Source organism: Cnephaeus nilssonii (assembly GCF_951640355.1).
Source record: "Cnephaeus nilssonii genome assembly, chromosome: 16".
NCBI lineage: Eukaryota > Metazoa > Chordata > Mammalia > Chiroptera > Vespertilionidae > Cnephaeus > Cnephaeus nilssonii.
Genome location: NC_137087.1, coordinates 28,633,851 through 28,650,468, shown reverse-complemented (window position 1 = coordinate 28,650,468; position 16,618 = coordinate 28,633,851). Strand labels below are relative to the sequence as shown.

Below are 16,618 nucleotides of genomic sequence, written 5' to 3'. Positions count from 1 at the left end.
AGTAAGGTCAGCAAATAACAGTCATGTAGAGAGCAACCCAGAGCAGCAACCTGGTCTGCAGGTCACACAAACACCACACACTTAAGATCCTCTCTCAACCCGTGACCCCAGGTTCTACGGAAGCAGTTCTTCTCCGTCATATCCCAGAGCTAGGTTTCAGTTTATTCACGAATCCTTGAGTGTAGGATTAAGATGCTTCGTTGTAGTGCAAACTCCTTGCCTTCCAAATGAGGAGCCAGTGGTAATTAACTTCTGTGGCTTGATACAAGGCAGAGTAATGGAATGGTTAAGAACAGGGTTCTAGAGGCAGATGGTTTTGAGTGGAGGGTCTTTGTTCTCTCGCTTCCTAACTGTGTCACCACAGTCAGGGTGTCCTGTGTGAACTTGAGCATTTTATTCAATTCCTCTGAGCTTGCACCTCTACATGGGTTGCTCTCTCCATGACTAAGTTACATAATCTATGCAAAACACTTAGCACAGTGCACTCCGATGAGGTATTGCCATTAAAAATAAGAATCCTAGAAGGCACTTTTTGACCTCTCAAATTCAGAATCTCTTTAAGGGACCACAGAGCTGGGAAGGTTGCAAGACTACTTGAGTGGATACCAGGACCTTAATTATGAAATTAATAGAATGTAGATCCCTGAACTCAGGCATAGCTAGATAATGCATAGCTATTCATGGGAAGTTAAGAAACACCATCCAGTTCAGTTGCCTCATTGGTGATAACAGGGCATGTGGACATTAAGTTCTATGCAACTCCACAGAAAGCCACCCAGTGAAAAAGGTGTTATCTAACCCAGGCTGCATATGCTACAGACATGCCATGAATTGTGTTGCCATTTATGAAAACAATCCATTTCCAATTCTACTAAAGGTAGTTACAGGTCCCTCACATCACGGAGCTACTTCTGTCTTCTCAATATTTGTAACAACAGCTTAGATTTACATTAACTCCTTTCTGTTGTACATTTTCATGTAAGTTTCAGTCCAGTCCATTTCATATTCACAGTATTTCAGTGTGATATGCAAAGTGAGTAGTATTAATGCTGTCTTAGTTTTTTTCTTGGTTCTACTTTGTTCTATCACAGCAGGAGTATGAGACACAGAGAGGTTAAACAACTTGCCCAGGGGTCACGTAGCTGCTCAGTAGCCAGTTGGAAGGAACACTTAGTCCTGTGAGCTTCCCTCCACATCGGTGCTCCTCAGACTGCAGCATGCATACGAATCACTGGGGATCTGATTACAATGCATTTCTGAATTCAGTGTGTCTGGGGGAAACTAGGATTCTGCATATCTAACAAGCTCCCAGGAATTGCTGTTACTGGTAGAATATCCTTCTCCATACCCTCAGAACACCCCAAGCATGTCCCTCCTGATACTTCCTCAAATGCAGATGCATCATTCGGGTAGTCATTCATTTCCCCCAACTGGATTGTGAACTCGACAAGAGCAGGAACTATGGTTTGTTCACTATTTTGACCTGACTGTCCAGCACCATGCCTTGCAAAAAGGAACTGAACGAATATTTTTTGAGGAATGAAGGAAAAGCAACCTATTTTCAACGACAAAGCCACAACACTTGAATGTTAAGACTCTCGTTGCTTATTGAAAAAGAATATTTACCAAGTATCCATTTGTTGTCTTACGTCCTATTATAACACCATTGCCAGGTCCCAAAATAACATAACCAGAAGAAGCTTTGCAGGGTCACCCAGTTTAGACCTACAGGCGCCTCGCAGAACTAAGCCGGGGTCCAGTGCAATAGAATCACACTTTGGGGCCAATAGGATGGGTGACTGCGAGGCCATTCTAAGGGTAAGGGGGAAGTGTAGAGCAAGCAGGGCGACTGAGGCTCGATGACACTCCGCACACAGCATGAAGGGTGCCACCTCACCTCTGCTTCCACCCAAGGTCGCTGACAACACCCATCCCCCATGGGTTGCAGGTTTTCCAAATGCCAAGAGCTGTGCTAAGCACTCTACACAGATCATCTCATTTTATCCTCTCTACACACCTGTGACATAGGCACTTGCTTCATAGCTATGGAAGCAGAGACATCGGGCTATTCAACTGTAAGAGAAGAAGCCAAGATTTGGACCCAGGCAGTACGGCTTCAGAGTCAATGCTTCTCACCACACTGTGCACTGCCTGCAAGCACACAGGGAAAAGAAACAATTGCTTGAAGACGGGAGTGACTTTACTCCCTTGTCAGTAGCCTGATAAAAGGCTCCGACAAATCCCAAATGGAGGGAATTGGGGAGAAATCCATCACGTCAACAGGGGGTGACCCATTTATTCAAAAGGAAAGGTCCAACAATAGAGTGTAGAAAAAGTGGGACTTTCTGTCACAACAAATGCTCAAGTAGTTTGACTCTTTTTGGCTCAAGGTTAAATATCCAACCCCACTGAAAGGTTCAGTAAGAGTCTGTTAAGTAATAAGTCTCAAAGGTCCCAGATTCCTTTCACACTTCATTAGGTCTCTTATGAAACCTTGCATTAATGATTGGGCAAAATCTGAGAAGATCATCATCACACGGAAGAAAACAGAACTGTGTGGAGTATGTGCATCCGATGTAGAAAGTCAAAAAGCCAAAAGGACAGAGTGACTGTTTTTCAGTAGCTTAAAAAGCAGATGTTCAACAGTTATATTTTAACACTGTCAGAAAATGAGGAATCAAGAAAACAGGGGAAGAGAATGCATTGTCCAATTGGGTATGAGAAAAGGGTAAAGAATATTGCTTATTATAAAATACTAGAAGCCCAATGCACAAAATTTGTGCAAGAGTAGACCTTCCACCGTAACCGGTTTGGCTCAGTGGATAGAGCGTCGGCCTGCGGACTGAAGGGTCCCAGGTTCGATTCCGAACAAGGGCACGTACCTTGGTTGAGGGCACATCCCCAGTAGGGGGTGTGCAGGAGGCAGCTGATCGATGTTTCTAACTCTCTATCCCTCTCCCTTCCTCTCTGTAAAATATCAATAAAATATATTTTAAAAAAAGAGAGAGAGTAGACCTTCCTTCCCCTGGCTGCCAGCACCAGCTTCCTCTGGCGCCTGGGACCCAGGCTTCCCTCGCAGCCCCGGCTTCATCCTGAAGGACATCTGGTCTAATTAGCACATTACTCTTTCATTATTATATATTTTAAAATGTGGAATAAATAGTAACAATACAGTAGTCCCCCCTTATCCATGGTTTCGCTTTCTGCTGTTTCAATTACAAGGGGTCTACCTCCCATGGTTCAAAAATATTAAATTGAAAATTGCAGAAGTAAAGAATTCACAGGTTTTAAATTGCACACTGACTGGACAGCATGATGAATTCTCAAGTGGTCCTACACCGGGCGTGAAGCATCCTTTGTCCAGCATATCCACGCTGTGTACACTCCCTGCCCATTGGTCACTCGTAAGCATCTCAGTTACCAGCCTGACTGTTGGAGTATCGCAGTGCTAGTGTTCCAATAACCCTTATTATACTTAATAATGGCCCCAAACAGCAAGGGTAGTGATGCTGGCAACATGAATATGCCAAAGAGAAGCTTTTACTTAAAATGCTTCCTTTAAGACAGGGGTGGGGAATGTCCGGCTTGCTGGCTATATAAGGCCCGAGAAATCATTTGGTCTGGCCCTGCCAAGGCATTAGGAGTGAGTTAATTAAATCTTAGACCAAATATAGCAGGCTTATTTTTTTTTTCTAGCAAGGTTTTTTAATTAACAAAACAATATTTTTCAAGACAGCTAGGTTCCTCAACATAAACTTAAGGAAACTACTAGAGGCCCAGTGCACGAAAATGCATGCACTGGGGGGAAGAGGGTGTCTCTCAGCCCAGCCTGCACCCTCTCGCAGTCTGGGAGCCCTCAGGGGATGTCCGACTGACGGCTTAGGCCTGCTCACTGCAGGGAATGGGCCTAAGCCGCAGTCTGGCCTTCCTCTGTGGGAGGCAACAGGGCGGCCCGATCAGGGGACAGCGCCGGCCTGTGAGCAGCCGGCCCCGCCCCCCCAATCACCCCTCTGCCGCTGCTGGTTGCCACTGCTGGTCGCTGCTGCCCTGCCCCTGGTCGCTGCTGCCCCGTCCCTTCCCTCTGCCCACTGGCCTGGTGCTGCCTGCTTGCTGGCCCCGCCCCCTGCCAACCGGTTGTTCCACTGTTCAGTCAATTTGCATATTACACTTTCATTATATAGGATAATGACACAGTTTATGAGTCAATGTAGGCTAATTTTTAAGTTGATAATTTTGTATTGCCCTTGAATGATGTCATAAATACCAAATGGCCCTTGGCAGGAAAAAGGTTCCCCACCCCTGCTTTAAGTGAAAGGGTTGGTACAGTACAGTAAGCTATTTTGAAAGAGAGATGGACCACATTTGCATAACTTTTATTACAGTATATTGTTATAATCATTCTATTTTATTATTTGGTATTGTGTTACTCTCTTACTGTGCCTTATTTATAAATTAAACTTTATCATCTATATATATATAAACCTAAGCGACCTAACGACTGAACAACTGGTGGGCTGGTTGCTATGATACACACTGACTACCAGGGGGCAGACGCTCAATGAAGGAGCTACCCCCTGGTGGTCAGTGCTCTCCCAAAGTGGGAGTGCCGCTAAGCTGACCAACCTGTCCTGGTGGCCCACCAGTCCGGCGACAGCCACTCACTCCCTCAGTAGTCCTGCAGGTCCAATCTCCAGAGAACAGGCCAGGCACCAACAGATCACACCACTGGCATGATCCTGGCAGCACCACCTGCCTCCTGGAAGTCGGCCTCAGGCACAGTAGCTGCTTCCCCTCGCTAGATGCTCCACAAGAAAGAAACGATATAAAATCGTCTGCCAGGTGGCTCTCGACAACCAGTGCGAATGTCAGTGGGATGGATCTGGATTTAAGGCTGGCAAGGGTGTCCCACCACCTGCTGGAAGGGCCGATGGCGTCCTGAACCCCCTCAACCCCCTCGGGACCCCTCCCATGCACGAATTTGTGCACCAGGCCTCTAGTAGGTATATATGTGTGGTAGACAGACAGACTTGGGCAGAGCAAGGATGGGCCAGTTACAGAAGGTCACCAGGGTGGAAAGCCCCAGGTACCTAGCAAAGGACAATAGTAGGGCAGGACTTCACCCCCAGGGTGACCTTTCCTCCCCTAGCATATCACTGGTAGGTCGTGCGGTTTGGAACCCCTGACCTTTCCTCCCTAAAGATAACTTCTACCCCTCAGCTGTATTTCAGCTCCAGGCCCAGAAAGCAGCAAAACCAGACAAGCAACACCAAGGCTGACCTCGGGACCAGATGCATTGGATAATGACCCGCTGTCCTGGCTCCGATCAAACAGTGGAAACCTAGACCCTGAAAGGACACACATAGAAAGCTGCTGAATATTGTATTCAGATCTTCCCCTGGGACCTCCCCTAAAATCTCCACCTTAAAACCCTTAGGACAGAGGACCCAGTGTGCTCTCCTTCTTGGGATCATGCAGGTGCATATCCCTTTCCCACTCCTAATCCCCCTCCTCAGGTGAGTCACCATTACCTTCCTCACTTCCAAGCTCCAAGGGCCCTTTCCTTTACCTCTATAATTAGTTTCCTAAGCCCATTTCTTCTACAAATTATTTCTACCTCTGTGATTTTCTAAATAAATGTTTACTTACAGTTTGAGTCTTGATTCTGAATTCTTTCCTAACCAGAACTCAAGTATTGAGGTTGCTGAACCCAGGTCCAGTCTGATCCCACCAGTGTGGTGCTGTTTCCGCGGACTACAACATATGTATTAAAAAAAAAACACACAAAAAAAAACCCCCACAAAGAATATATAGGATCAGTACTATTCAAGTTTTCAGGTATCCACTGAGGGTCTTAGAACATATTCCCCACAGGTAAGGGGGGGGGGGACTAATATACTAAAATACAATCACAGGGTCTTGAATACTAGTAAAACATTATTGTGGGGAAAAAGTTGAGCTCTACAGATTGGTTTTTACACTTGTTTTATTATTATTTATCTTTGAAGGCCCAAGACCTGGTTCTACTACTTCCTAGTTATGCTCTCAAGCTTGCGTAATTCTTCCAAGATTCAGTTTCTTCATCTATAACATGGAAATAACAAACACTTACCTTCTACAATTACTGTGAGCCTTACATTAAATGACATACTGCCACCTACACACAGATGAAATGTGTTTACAGGAAGTAAAAATTATTGGTATATCCTATGAAAAGATTATTGTATATTAAACTTTGTGTGTTAAAAATAGAACCATATAAAATGTCACATAGGCATGCAGCCTTAAAAAACCAACTTCATTCATAATTATACCCACAAATTTTAGTCAATTTACCACATAACAATCGTGTTAAAAATCAGAAAGTCTTATGACTCAGTAGTGTAGATTTGGGAGGGAAAAATTCCACTTCAATTTATAGGAATGCTTTATAAACCATAAAGTTCTAAACAATACTAAATGTGTTTTGATTGTACTATCATCCTGTTGGCTTCTAGAAGAACTGGAGATGTCATCAAATTAAAATCACTCAACACATTAAATTACAAATTTTTATTCACGGGAATTCAATATGAAATTTACTTATAAAGGGAAGTCAACTTTCTAAGAAGTTACAACAACATAAATAATAGACATTAAATCAACAAAGATAACAAACAAAATTTTTAGAATTGTTCCCATAATTTCATCTTCCAGACTTGTGGGGGTAGTAGTAGAAATTAATATCCAGTTTTTAGACGTCATATCCAGAATGATCCTGCTTCCTAGAGGAAAAAAGAGAGAGGTATCCTCAAATGAACACATTCATAATTCTGATTTTTTAAAAAAAACTAAGTCTAATATGTGCACTATAAAGAAATAGTGATGAGGAATCATCTTTCAGGCAAGACTCGACATATTTGTAACCAACCAATGAGCTAAAATGTTTTACTCCTTAATGAATTAAAATTTTTTCATCCACTCATTTTGGCTACTTTATGTCATAATCATAGATTTTTCTATATCCCAAACTTGCCTCTCTTTCTCAAAGAAACAGTTCAACCACTTTGTAACGTATATAAACGTCTAATCCCTCCTGTATACCTAAAGCTAATATTGTATGTCAACTATAATTGAAAAGTAAATGTTTTAAAAAAGAAACTAGCCCGGTCGGTGTGGCTCAGTAGTTGAGCATGGACCTATGAACCACGAGGTCACAGTTTGATTCCCAGTCAGGGCATATGCCTGGGTTACAGGCTAAATCCCCAGGGAGAGGTGTGCAAGAGGTAGCCAATCAATGATTCTCTCTCATAATTGAAGTTTCCATCTCTCTCTCCCTCGCCTCACCCCTCTGAAATCAATAAAAATATATTTAATTTTAAAAAAGAAACTAAACAGCTCAAGGAACTATCAAAATAACTTCTTTTTTTATGTTATCAGTATTTATAAAGTCTTATCTGCTAAGTCATTTACATTATTTTACAATGGTATCCATGAAATTGTCATTTTTCCAACCCATAATATAGTAGGTATTACTAGGAAATGAAAATGTGAAAACATTGAAAAAGGCAGGTAAAAACTTTTTTTTTTTTAATTTTAAGAAATGAAACACCAAACCCTGGCCAGTGTGGTTCAGTAGTTGGACCATTAGATGAGAACCAAAGGGTCTCTGTTTCAACTCCCAAAAGTACGTACTTGGGTTGCAGGTTCTATTTCTACCCCCGGTAGGGTGCACTCAGGGCATGTGTGGGAAGCAGCCTATCAATGTGTCTCTCTCACATTGATCTCTCTCCTCCTCCTCTCTCCCTCCCTTCCACTCTCTCTAGAAAATCAATGGAAAAAATATCCTCAGGTGAGGATTAACAAAATAAAAAAATCAAACAACAGAAGGTCTTTTTCATTATCTAGATTTTTTTTCCCCTCAAGATCCTCTGACTCATATTCTAGTCATTTAATATGACATCAATCACTTAATTTCCTCCACATTTCAGTGTTAATCAAACAGTTTAAAAATAGCTGGAATTTTTAAAAGTATAATAGAATTTGTAAAAATGTTAATTTGTGATCGGGTTAGCATACTGTTGGAGCGTTTTACCAAATGTCAGTCAGGTAGGGAGGTTAGGGTTAGGGTTAACTCCTTTTTCAGCAATGCAAGGTCAAATAAGGAATTTTCAGGTGCTTACATCAGAGTTTCTTATAGACACTCAACTTGAAATGAACCTCAGCACTCTTAAAAAGTGGCAAGATTGGGTTAGTGCTATTTTCGCTCAAAAACAAAAATGCAGGTTGAGTTTTAAGAGAGGAGAAAAAGAGGGGAAGGTAGATGAGATTTATGCAAGGGTCATTATCTGCCACTTTTAGCCACCTTGATTAATTTCTGTAATAAATAGCCTCATTCCTAAAGGAAGAAATAATGTGCCCCAAATTACACAGCAATCGCTAGCAAAGTAAACACCTAGAATTTCCCCTACATCCAACATTTTGCCTGCGCTACAGAAACAAGGGGGGAGAATAACACACGGGCTTGCAAAGCGGTGTTCTCTCCTATAAACTCAGCCTCCAGATTGTTTCCTTTGTTTGTGCCCTGAAGGGTACCTTCAGTTTCCTCCAACAACAGTAAGAGAGAGGGACTCAGATAGGAAGGGAGGGAAAGATGAAACAACTGGTAAAGACTGAAAAGTAGAATCCATTTCTCACCTGACTCAATCCCAGCTTGTGGCAGATAACACGGCTCTTTGGTTTTCTCTCCGTCTGTTCTTGCTAGAACAAAGTGCATTCAGCACAGGTGGTCTCTTAGCAACCTCGGTTCCTGGGTCAAAGCACATTAAAAGGTTTTATTGGGTAGTGAGGTAGTGTATGAAGCTGAGGGGCAGGGGAGCCTGCATAGAGAAACTCTAAAATTACTCTCAGAGAAGTCAGGAAGAAGATGTCAAAGGGTGGACTTTGAAAATATGACACTTTAATTTCATTTTATCACACAATTGTGTAGCTAAAAACTGCAGCTTTAACAGAAGAGTTGAATTGAATTCTAGGATTTTCCTGGCAGGGCAAACATTCATGACACTTCTTAAAACAACAATTCTTCTGGAGGTGGAGGGGGTGGAGAGAATGGGAGAAATGTTGTATAGTGTACATACTTGTAACTAGTAGATAAATAAATCCTGAAGACCTAATACACAGCACAGTGATTATAGACATAAAAACAAAAACAACAACAACACTATTATGAACATTAAACCTTCTAAGAGACTTGATATTAGTTATACCCAACTCCAGAAGAAATGACAATTGCGTGATCCAAGAGAGATGTTGGACAATGCTTGTATGACAATCGTATTACAATATAAATGTACCAAATCAGTATCTTGTATACCTTAAATGTACACAATGTTGCATGTTAAATATAACGCAATAAAAAAAGTCCTAAAATTATTTAAAATATTTTTGCTTCAATATCTACCATGGCAACAAACTTATTTGCCTACGTAACAGAACATAACTCTAGAAATTGTCTGCTTTGAATTCTATAAGTTTTAAGATTTTTATGAATAAATTAGAAAGTAGAGGAGTGAATTTACTACAAAAGACTAGACCATAAAATTCAGTCACAAATGGAAGATTTTTTTTGTCTAATAAAATGATGATTACTAAATGAAATAATAGAAGCACAGCTTAGAAAATTGTTAAAACATTTAAAGATGATTAAAACCAATACCTATGACCCCCCCAGCATAATCGTAGGTATGTACCCTGAAGAAATGTATGGCTAACCATACCAGGAAACATATCCAAACATTATTTATAATATCTTCATCCCAAAGGCTCGTTAGTAGATGATAGATAGATTCATATAATGGATTTTTTAAAACAATAATGAACATTAAGCTACAGCTACATACAAAAACAGAGTTGCTTTTTAAAAGCATAATATTAAACTTTTTAAAAGCTGGGCCTAAAACAAAATACACAGTGTAAGTATAATCATGTAAAGCAGAAAAACAATTAAAAGTACATGGTTTCAGAAACAAAATAAGAGAACAAACTGATGGTTTCAGAGGGGAGAGGTACGGGGAGATAGGCAGAAAAGGAGAAGGCAATTTAAAAGTACAAACTTCCAGTTATAAAACAAGTCATGGGAATATAATGCATAAGGAATACAGTCATTAATATCGTAATCACTATGTACAGTGACAGGTGTTACTAGATTTATTGTGATGATTACTTTGTAAGGTACATAAAGGTTGAAACACATCTGACACGAATACAACATTGTATGTGAATTATAATGAAAACTTTTTAAATTTAAAAAATGCAGGTTAGTGGTGCATATATGGGTGGCAACAGTGTAGTGGCAAATTTGTCCAGAAAAGCAAGGCATTGGCTACCATAAATTCAGGATGGTGATGGAAGGACACCAAGTAGTATCATCACACATTCACAAACACACTCAGATTCTAATGTGGGTCAAGTGATGAGGATCTCAGTACTTTGATTTACATTAGCTAGAAGCTTAGTAATCAGGTGTTTCTTCTGTGAGATTGCAGGGACATTCTTTTGGGAGAAAACTGTTTAACAGCAGCATATTTTAGGGAAAAATTTTGTTACTGAATAAAATATGCACCAAAAATGTAAATAAATTTCAAACAAGTTAAGTATCCTAGAACATATACAGTGTGACTATCTCAAGACCACGGTCTTATCTTGAATCATAGTATTTAAAACTCATAGTTAAAATATAATATCACCTCTAATTTCTAATATAAGACATTGTAGGTTATTTTGGGCCAAATATATTTCATAATTTCAGATGATTGCAAATAATTTCCCCTCCCATTTGCATGCCTCTACCTACCTTTTTTTCTCTATTTCCAGAATATACTGGGAATAAATTTATTATTTTATAGAATGTTGTACTGAAAATAGAATGAGTAATCTCTTACCTAGTTTTTAAAACTTGTCTTTATTTTTTCCTTTGATTCCATCAAGATTCCAAATAATCTAATCAAATTGAACTGTTCATTGTTTATTGAATGGTTGAACAGTGGTATCCCACAAAGTAAGTAGCAGCAACCTTTGGTCTCTGGGAGTTAAACTCCATTGTAGTCTCTGTTCTTCACCCTGACATCAGCTTGTAGGGTCTTGATTAAAACCTTTACAATCATATTTTTATATAAAATAGGGTTTCTCAAATCAACTCTGACTCCTGAAACCATAAGAAGAATGTGTTGGGGTCCAGTCTGCATGGCTCAGAGGTTAAGCATTTACCTATGAACCAGGAGGTCATGGTTCGATTCCTGGTCAGGGCATATGCCCTGGTTGTAGGCTCGATCCCCAGTGGGGGGCATGCAGGAGACAGCTAATCAATGATTCTCTCTCATCATTGATATTTCTTTCTCTCCCTCTTCATTCCTCTCTTAAAAAAAAAATATATATATATATATATATGTATATATGTATATACATATATATATATGTATTTGTGTGTGTGTTTGTGTATATATTTCTTTTTTTTAAAGAAGAAGAGTGTGTTAGTTAAATGGCTTGGTCCCCTGGCAAAAACAAAACAACAATCTCATCTATTATATAAAACTAGAGGCCCGGTGCACAAATTCATGCACAGTGGAGTCCGAGGGAGGGGCCGCGGGCAGTTGGCTGGCCATTCCTGCCCCCGATCGGGGTTTTGGGGGCTGATGGGAGGTGGTGCTGGCTGGGGTGAGGGGCTGTGGGAGGGCTCCAGGGCATGTCCGGCCCGTCTTGCTCAGTTCCGATCGGCTGGAATCCAAGCTAACCTACTGGTTGGAGCTTCTGCCCCCTGGCGGTCACTGCACCTCATAGCAACTGGTCAACTGTCTGCCCCCTGGTGGTCAGTGCATGTCATAGCGAGCTGTGAGTGGCCTTAGCATATCATTAGCATATTATGCTTTGATTGGTTGAATGGACAACCAGACACTTAGCATATTAAACTTTTATTATATAGGATTATTCCTACTAATCATTCCCACTAAGACATCACCCCTTTCTCAATTTCTCTAACTTCTATTATTCCCCATATTAAGTGTGGATTCTTGGTCAAGACAAAGAACAGAACATACTTTGTAAAGTCTTTTTCTATCAAAAGAAAAACACTTTTCATTGGATTCAAGTTTATAATCTTAAACATGAGTCACATTTCAAAAATATTTTCTTTTTTGACAAAAATGTGCTTATCCTACTTGTTTCCATTAATATCTAATGGTCAAGATAATATTGACAGAAGTTCCCCAGAGACATATGTTAAAAAAATGAGCCATAATTGAAATCTGTCCATTTTTGCTTAACAGCTCCCCTTAGGTATAATAATGACTCTTTGTCGAGGCCATGTGCCAGGCCATGCTATGCTCTATTAGGACATGGAGCAGCCACCCAGGCTACTCAGTATTCCAGGTTGGAGCCTGGATACTAACTAACTTCTCCAGGCCCCAGATGCCACCCTTTTTCAACTACACGGATTTATTAATGTTTTCCAATAAAAAGTCCCGTTTGAAAAGATCTGTATTCCAATGGAAACTGACTGTACTGAAATGGAAATATCCACATGTAATTATTAATGGCCACTCTCTTTCTTTAATCCTGGCTCCTTTTTGCAAAAGTGAACCACTGGTTGAACAGTGGGATGGACAGTGTTGCAGTTACTCTCTGGGCCTGATGACCCTGGTTTTGCCAGAATATCTTTACAACAGCTGTTGTTAGATTATTCACGTCGAAACAATCTGCTCTTTGTAAATGGGACATTCACAAACCACCACTAGGAGGTTATTCTCTAGCAACCAGGGTAGCTGAAAGTACAGTTTTTAAAAAAAATCTATTTCCTACTAGCTTTTACTACCTGTGATTTCATTCTTGTTTATTAATTAGTTCATTACCTTCCCACTGATCAACTTATAACTGACAAATTTCTCCCCTTGACCTCCTTAACATTAGCTGAACAGAGAAATAACAAGAATGCTTTTAGGACATGGTGGTTGAGAGATGGGTCTGGAATTAAATGGCTAGGGCTTGAATCAGATCTGCCACTTGCCATGAGACCTTGGCCAAGTTACATTAACTCTTCGTGCCTGAACATGTCTATAAAATGGGGCAATAATAATAGTACCTACTTCTTAGTGTGAGAATTAAGTGAGATAATAATTGTGCCTAACATATAAACACTTAATAAGAGATGGTGACTATTATTGCTCATTATCATTTAGCACATTACCTTGTAGATGGTACCCTTTGAATGAGTCATCCTTTTCAGGAACTTTTAAGCACCTAAACATGCAAAATTGTCAAACACCTACTTATCCTTTGAAACCCAATGTTATCTCCCCTGTGATCCATCCTAACTTCCTCAGGTAGAATGTATTGCTCACTTGTCTGTAACATTTTGTAGCTCACAATATTGTATTGTAGTTGTTTGTATGTACCACCCCAAAGGTAGTTGCTGTCTTCCTCTTAGAAAGTGGGGAGGGCCTTACTTACCCATCCTGGACCCCAGTACCTCATAATAACTGCATGGAAAGTAGAAGCTTTCTTGGAAAACTGCAAGTTCATGTTGTTCAAATTATAATTACAGCAAGAAAAACACATACAAGAGTGAGAAAAAGTAGTTTTACAGCTGTTAATATGCAAAACTGAGTTTATTCTTGTATTGTTATTTATTATTGTATTGTTTGTCATAATTATTAGTTATTATTTTGTATCCTTACTTATGATTTATCTTTTAGGTAATGATGGCTGGTAATTTAACCTACTTTAGCCCACCCCTGTATATTAAGTCTACTTTTCCCAGCAAATATTTTAAAAATAAAATCCCAGCATTGGGTGTTTTCAATTTGTCTCCATATGGGAAAGGTCTCTTTCCCAAAGAAGTTATATTCGATAAAATATCTTTTAGAAACTTAAGAATCATATGGTAATTATGTCTTGTTGATGTTTTCACTTCTGTGGGGATTTTTTTTTTTCTCCTTCTTGTAATTAGGAAACCAAGTCAAGTTGTTGGAAGGCAACAAAAATTTGGCACTGGCCCTACGGGTTTTAGGATAGGAGTGTCCTGTTGGGATGGCTACCGTTTCTATGGTATAATGGAGATTTGTCCCCTTAAGACTCCTGAAATGGATGCTGTGTGGCAGGGCAGGAGACATGAACTCCTGAAATTTGAGTCATTCAGAATGTAAATGAAAAGTTGGGCCTTTTTAATAGTAAATGGATTTTGTTTGTTCTGTAAATTTCTAACATTTGAGTTCAAGATGCATTTTCTGAATGAATTAAGCTTCATTTGATTCTCGCAGAGCTGAATTATGTGTAATTCCGAGAAAGGAAGTGTAATACATATCTGAGAAATTAATTCATCAATCATATGTGCCTTGCATGAGAGAAAGCTTGAATGAGAATCATAATAAATGGCATGTGGCTTTATACTTAAACGATCGCAGACATGATTATTGTACCTTGTTTCCTAATTAAAATAGGATTTCAAGGAAATTTTTCTCTTTCCAGCTATAAAAAAACAACAGTGGTGAAGGGTCTGAAATATTACAGAAATGTTGGCACTGGAAAAGACATGTGAAATTTTGTAAACTTCTCATGTGACAAATGAGAAGTACAGCAACTTGTCTGAGGTCACAGTTACTAACATAACTGCCTCAGCAATTTTTCAAAACTTCTGACAAGCTGGATTCTGTGTTTCATAAGACGTAACTATTTGGAGATAGCCTACCTTCATCACCTCCCCACTTCTTTGATTCAGGCCAAGGTGAGACCAGAGAGTCCAAAATAAAGGTGGTCACATGTGAAAACTAGAAAGCTTGGACGGGCAGACTCACGAGGCACAGAACTTGACAAAGTGGACTTCGACTGAAAACAACTTGGGCTTTGTCACACATGGTCGGTGGAGCGGGGAGCGAGCGAAGGTCTTGGGGCCAGATGGAACTGGTTTTAGATCCTGGTTCTGGCTGGTATTAGCTCTGCAGCCTTGGACCAGGCATTTATCCCCACCAGCTACCCCATCTGGAGAACAGAGATAATACCTGTCTTACAGGGGGCTGAAAGGATTTTTATTCATAACTACAGTTAAGAAGGGCCTACAACATACTTTGACTCTAATCTCATAAAACCTTGTGAGGTGAGTTATTAACACTCCTATTTCCAGAGAGATTAGGTAACAAGATCACACACCTGGGGTAACCAGGGATTTGAATGGAGGTCTGTTTGGCTCCAAAGCCTTAGCCACTGCAGTATCTCAGGACTGGAAAAAGGTAAGACAAGAGCCCAGCATGCCTGACACTGGATAAAATAGTGGTTGGTACGATGAAGCAGCAGAATCAGAAAGATGGCAGCTCAAATACAGTTCAGAGAGGTGAGTGATCAGATGGACAGGGGGCCCATACCTGGGTGGAACCCCTCTACTTCTTTTCTCTTCAACTGCACCTCTCATGCCTTCTTTCTATGCCAACACCTATCCAGTCTGGGCCTTTCTGAGCCATCTACGACCATGTCTCCAATGTTTTAAGTAACGATTTTAATCCTAAAATGAACTATTTTTCTACACATGAACAAACATCTCCTCTTAATCATCCACTACCAAGACTCCCGAAGGCTGAGATTTCCCAAGACCACATTCCTGCCCCAACAGGAGATTGGACATTGCCCCTAAGAAGACAAAAATTATTCAGCTACAGGCACTTAACATTAAGAAATATTCTAGAACCAAAAGAATCAAAATGTTTTCAAACTTCTCCCTGCCAAGTTCCCCTACCCTCTCCATGAATGGCGGCTATAGTGGACTCTTGCAAGGCCAGTGAGCTACCCAGGCCCTGGCTGGGCCCCTGTCCCTTCAGGCTTCAGCAGGAAACCCCAACACAGCAGTGCCACCCAAGCCCCATCCTCTGTGGAATGAGAAGTGGGACGGGGGTGTTTGTTTTTCGTCTTCAGGATTCATACATCCAAATAAGTGTCATCATAGGTTTGGGGTTGGTGAGTGGAGGAGAGGAGAGAATCTCTGGACCTGTTTGAGTTCTAAAAAGCATTTGCCAAAATCTCTTAAGCCATCTTCTTAGCTGGCAACACACACTCCTCTGCATAAACTCATTGGTAGTGATTTTCTATTCATGGATGTACAGGTGTGATATCTGATGCTAGCTAAATGTTAGTTGGAGTCAAATTTAGCTGAGAGGATAGATGACTAGGTTGGAGAACAAAATTTCCAGTAAATGAAAGTCTGTGACTTCTTTTTAGGCAGTTATTTTTCCAGCATGTAGCATAGAACTCAAAACAAAATAGGTGCTCAATTTAAAACAATGTGGGGTGGGGGAGGATAAGGTATGACTTTAAGATGCTGTTCTTCTGTGCCTTACAAGCTCATTACTTAGGAGGTGAGCACAAGTAAATCACTGAATCGTTTTTCCAAGAATGTACAGCCTTCCACGGGGAAGTCTGAGCAATAATGCTCGTTTCTGGTAAATAAGTTTTGGGTGTGAAGGCCCTGTGGAATACTGACAGTATCCTGTCCGCACTTCTCATGTATCATGGAACAAGCTCACTCTGATTTGTATCATGAAATGTCTTCTATCTTCTACAGTTAGAGCTTATTGGCCCATTGCTAAGTTAGCACCATGTTTTGTAC

The 16,618-nt window shown here is 40.4% G+C and overlaps 1 protein-coding gene across 1 annotated transcript; it reads right to left on the bottom strand.

Annotated features, from left to right (window-relative positions):
* Positions 1–6,600: 6,600 nt before the first annotated feature.
* On the bottom strand, positions 6,601–8,795 carry MRLN (myoregulin; the record flags this gene model as incomplete). Its single annotated transcript, XM_079793907.1, has 2 exons — positions 8,674–8,795; positions 6,601–6,761 (listed from the first exon to the last, which is right to left on the bottom strand). The coding sequence occupies exons 1-2, from the start codon at positions 8,750–8,752 to the stop codon at positions 6,601–6,603; spliced, it is 240 nt and encodes a 79-aa protein (XP_079650033.1). The 5' UTR covers positions 8,753–8,795.
* Positions 8,796–16,618: the final 7,823 nt, after the last annotated feature.